Source organism: Euprymna scolopes, chromosome 10, assembly GCF_053919585.1.
Source record: "Euprymna scolopes isolate OS-2025 chromosome 10, ASM5391958v1, whole genome shotgun sequence".
Classification (NCBI taxonomy): Eukaryota; Metazoa; Mollusca; class Cephalopoda; order Sepiida; family Sepiolidae; genus Euprymna; species Euprymna scolopes.
In genome coordinates this window covers 55,196,777-55,201,916 of record NC_136491.1, presented here as the reverse complement: position 1 = coordinate 55,201,916, position 5,140 = coordinate 55,196,777, and the positions used below count along the sequence as shown (strand labels likewise).

The following is a 5,140-nucleotide window of genomic DNA, read 5'->3' as shown; positions in this document are numbered from 1 at the left end:
TAGATTTAGTTAGTTAACATGGATACTGTGTATGTGGACTTCTTGTTAAAGCAACTGAAGTATACCCGAGAGAAAATATGATTTATAGTTGAGTCTCTAGGAGATTAAAAGGAAATTGATGAATCCAGATATGTATTGTGTAAGACCCAAGTAAATGAGCAATTGGCATCGGTGGCCTTTCTTGAAGAGAAGTTGGCCAATGCCTACCTGGAAGAAAATATCCAGGATGAGATAATGGAAGCTTTCAACAAACAGAGATCAATATTCGAATTACAGCCTCTAGAGAAATTGGCCGGACTTTCTCCTATTAAGTTAAATGGTTACTTCTGTCTAAAGTCTTTAAAAAAAGACTAAGGGATTAATTTGACCCCGAAAATTGAATGTCCTAAATTCCACGGTAGAGACTTGGAGTCTAACAAATTAGCCTACTTGAACTTTCATAGGGAGTTCTGGAATTGTGTTTCTGTTGTGGAGACGCCCACTAATTAACATAGGTGTGTGAGTGAGATATATAAAGGTATCGATCACCAATACCGGGAGAGTTCGGCAACGACTGCCAAATAGGCAAGACGCCTATGTTGCCTCCAGTAAGACATGCAAAACGCCACCTGTTGGAATATTTCCAACTGAAGTATATCATAGGACAAATATGTATATAAATTCCTGCCTAATATATTATTGTTATACCTTTACTTTTCGTCTTCTTGTTAATTATTTGTGTAGACAAAACAGTTTCTAATTTGGACAACGACGCGTTGAAGCTGGTGGTATTAAAAAAACACTTGTCGGGTTACGCCTTCCAACTGATAAAGCATCTTTCTGTTTCGGATGAGAATTATTCTGTAGCTATAGATCTTCTATGTAAAGAATTTCTAGATGAAAACTGTATAGTAGAGTCTATCTTCTCTTCTGGTTAGACGTGGACTGTCTATACGGCAGATCTCCAGTGAAAAAATACTTGAATGATGTGAAAACTCAAGTACATGAGATGAACAATTCTTTTAAAATAGATTTTCTAAAGGATGGTTCCCCAGGGAATAGTTCGTTGATTTTTATAATTTTTAACACGCTCCCTGCCTCGTTTAAATCAGAGTTGATTCATAAATTGGATAATAATTATCCCTCCCCTGTACAAATTTATGTCAACAGCACCGATATCCTTAGAACCTTTTTTGCAGGAACGACTCTAGAAATCATAAGGTAGTGAGTTATGGAAGAAACACTTTTTCCTAAAATTAATCTTCCTTTACAAAATAGGAAGCCCTCTACCTTGTAAAATGTTCACGTTAATGCGTCTAAAATTAAATATGGTTGTTGTTTTTGTCGATCTAATAGGCACATGGTTTATATGTGACCTATGCCGACAAGATAAAAAGATGTAGAGAATTGAAGATTTGTTTTAGATGTACTAGTAATCTACTGTCTTTGTTTTATCGTTATTTCCATGGCAGGTGCTCGTCTGAGCTCCAGTCCCTCGTCCCCCCTCGCCAATCTTTCACGAGAAACACCCGTCTGGCTGAAACTACTGTCAATAATTTTCCCTACTATTTGTCTGTGCCTAAATCCAAACGTAGATTCCATGAGCAAGGCTTCTGTCTTAGAACTGCACGCCAGTGGAACTCTCAGCCGCTTGCCTGTTTCCCACCTGACTACAACTTGGTCTTCAAGTCCAACATAAACAAACTCCTGACAAACTGCCCTTTTAATTAAGACACTCTATCACCCCCCAATACTAATGATTACTACAATACTATCTCACAGTTTACTGCACACACAATAACCCTTATCCCTGAGTGGCCTTCAAGCCTTGATAAGTGGTGTCCCCCATGTAAAAAAACCCACAAAACATATGGATATTGTCTGTCATCTAAAAGAAAAAAATCTGAATTGTGCTGGTCATGTAATGGGGCTGCTCAACTTAGTGTTATGTGTCCTGGATCGATTAAACTAACCGTCTCTTCTAACGCCAGCTGGTCGACTAGCGGTTCTTCTTTGTTACCTGTAGTTAACATTTCAGCAAATTTGTATGGCAAAGAAGTTACATTTAATTGCCTGTTAGATGCAGGTAGTGAAAAGTCTTACTTGTGTAAAGAATTGTTACATGAGTTTTTTTAATGAGTTACTCCCATTGAAAAATCGTAAATTCAATGTTAAGACATTCCTTGGTAATGAGACAAAACACTTTAGCGAGATAGTTCTAGACGTCAATTTTCCGGATAAATCAAGATCGGTGCCTTTTCTGATAGGCAAGCGTCTGGACTGTCCTTTCAGATTGAAGGGCTGTAAAGTGGTCGCTGACTTGAAAGATCACAATGTAAAGTTAGCCACAGATTTTTCGAATATCAGAGATAACGTTCTTCCTGTGCATGGTCTGGTAGGTGTTGGTACCATAAAATATATGGGACCCATGCAGATAATCAAATTTAGAGACGGATTTGCGTTTGAATTGTCTCAAGGAATAGTCTTGTTCGCGGACATAAATGACTTTAAACCCTGTCAGTATGTGTAGAAACAGGCCAAGCTGAATCATAATCGTATTGTAGGAGAATTCTCTTCTTGCGACATCACGCACATCGACTTTGTCATGGATACGAAATCTGAATAGTTCGACCCTTTGTACTGCTTTGACGAATCTGCGGCTGAAAGAAACGTCGATAAAATACTTAGCTTGGAACCTTTAGGTATAATCGACGAAGTGACTAGCGATTACGATAAGGCGAAAATCGAGATATTTCGTTCTTCTCTCAAATACTTGAATAACTGTTATTATATGAGTTTGCCTTGGAATTTGGCCAAACCTAGCTTATTTCCTTCTAATCATCAGGTGTCATTGGCTGTGTTAGATAGGGCTGTGACAAGTTATCAAATAGAGCATTGTACACGGATTATTGCTAAAAGATCTTAAAACAAGAAAAAGAAGATATAATAGAGATGATCAATATAGACCCAGGGGACAAGTACACATGGATACCGCGTCGTCCGGTGTTTAAAAAGGAGCTACAAAGCACGAAAATAAGGCCTGTCTTCAGCTGTTCACTGAGAACGGGAGGACAGCCATCCCTGAATGAGAGTGCCTGCTCGGGCGTAAACCTCTATACGGATATGCTGGAAATCTTGTTCAAATTTAGAACTGACCGTTTTGTCCTCCTAGCTGACATAAAGAAGGCATTTCTGATGATCAAGCTGGAGAATGAATTTGATCAAAATAGATTTTGCTTTTTCCTAAAATTGAATGATCATCTGGTGTGTTTTAGATACAAATCTTTCATTTTCGAATTCGTGTCGAGTCCTTTTATTTGGAGTTATATTGTGAAGTATCACGTAGAAAGACATGATTCTAATCCCTGTAGGAGTATGTTGTTAAACAAGTTTTATGTTGACAACCTGGTTAAGACGCATCAGTCACCCTGTGAATTGCTGCAACTCTATGTTGAAGCTACAACCACTATGTTAAAGGGTGGGTCCGAGCTGAAAACCTATTGTAGTAATAGCGAATTAGTATCACATCACATCAACCTAGATAATAATTCTACTCATGGTATGCCTTTTGAAAAAGTTTTAGGCTACTTATATGCTCCTGTGTTGGATGTGGTGGATGTGATCAGGGTGATTAATAGTGATGTTAAAAAGGTTGTCAGTAAATTCATCCCTGTTTTATCAACTTGGTCTTTTGTTGCCCGTCATTATCAAGGGGGAAATTATTTTGAGTCAGTTGTGGAAATTAGGTGTCGCCTGGGACCAGCAGGTACCGTGTGATACTATGACTTCCTGGAATAAGTTTCATATGATATGATCCGCTGAAGTTGCTCCGGTCCTCTACTAACTTGACAACAAATGCGTTAACCAATCTTGCTTTCCTGACTGCTGGAAAACTGCTTCTGTGGTTCCAGTGTACAAGAATCCTGGTGAAACAACTGACCCATTAAATTATCGCCCCATTGACCTCTTCCCGCTTTTCGCCAAAATAGTTCAGTCCATAATTAACCAAGCTTTAGTTCATCACCGTACATCTGCTAAATGTTAGTACTGACCGACAATATCGATGTTGACGACCTCGTTCTAAAACAGATATCGTATCTGTAATCCCTAACGTATATACCATACACTGGACAAAGCAGGTGAGGGTAGAACGGTAGCCCTTGTATATCCAAGGTGTTTCACGGGATATGGCACGATAGTCTTTGCAGGAAAATCAGACCTTACGGTATCAGTAGACAGATACTTAACATTATTAAATACTTCTTGAATAAGAGAAGCATTGAGGTTGTCCTCGACGGTCGTACATCTAAACAATATGATATAAACGTGGATGTAGCTCAAGGGGTCTAGCATAGATCTTTATAATTCCTACTATTCATAAATGGCTTCATGATAACACCACGCTCTATAACAGGTACGGGAGGAAAACAATGGACATATATGTAAGGAAATGCTAGAAATACTAGAGTAAGACCTCCAATCTGTAGTGGAATGGGAGAAAATAGATGGTCACATTCAATGCTGGTTAGACTAAGCATGCTCCGTTCAATAATTAAACGAACCTTCTCAACAACTAATAGCTATGACTAAAGATATATCACCTAAAAGTTGTACTTTCAAACTCTCCGGCTTAACGTTCACTGGAAACACGAGATGAAACAGATACGTTGAGAGCATGGCCAAGGACTCTGCGAAGAAGGTGGGCTCTTTCTACCGTGTTAGAAAGCTACTTACGCCTGAAATTATCCCGTATCTCTACAAGGCCACCATTCACCTTTGTGGGAAGTGTTGTTGTCACATTATGGCTAATGCATCTGCTACTAATCTCTCGCTCATGGACATGGTTTAAAAGAGACTCGTCAACCTGATAGCTCCTAAACTGCCATCAAAGCTTCAGCCTCTCTCCAATCAACGAGATGTTGGAACCTTTTTTTATATGGAGGTCACTATTAATCAAGGCCATGAAGCGACTCGGGGAGAAGGGTTACTGCGTGTATAGTAATCAATGGGATAGTGTTGTAGTATTCGTAAGTATTGGGAATTTGATAAAGTGTCATTACTATTAGAAATTCTGCAAATGCATCCGGTCGCCCCATTGGCTAATTAATGTTGTATATTGTTTTCTAACGAACATCCCTATTGGTTAATTTTAACGCCCACA

General features: G+C 38.9%; 1 protein-coding gene across 1 annotated transcript; it reads left to right on the top strand.

Annotated features, from left to right (window-relative positions):
- Positions 1–2,931: 2,931 nt before the first annotated feature.
- On the top strand, positions 2,932–3,756 carry LOC145286454 (uncharacterized). Its single transcript, XM_080135364.1, has one exon. The coding sequence runs from the start codon at positions 2,932–2,934 to the stop codon at positions 3,754–3,756; it is 825 nt and encodes a 274-aa protein (XP_079991490.1).
- The last annotated feature ends 1,384 nt before the right edge of the window (positions 3,757–5,140 follow it).

Excerpts from the sequence above, each read along its gene's own strand:
- LOC145286454 (XM_080135364.1), top strand. The coding sequence starts at position 2,932 with ATGATCAATATAGACCCAGGGGACAAGTACACATGGATACCGCGTCGT.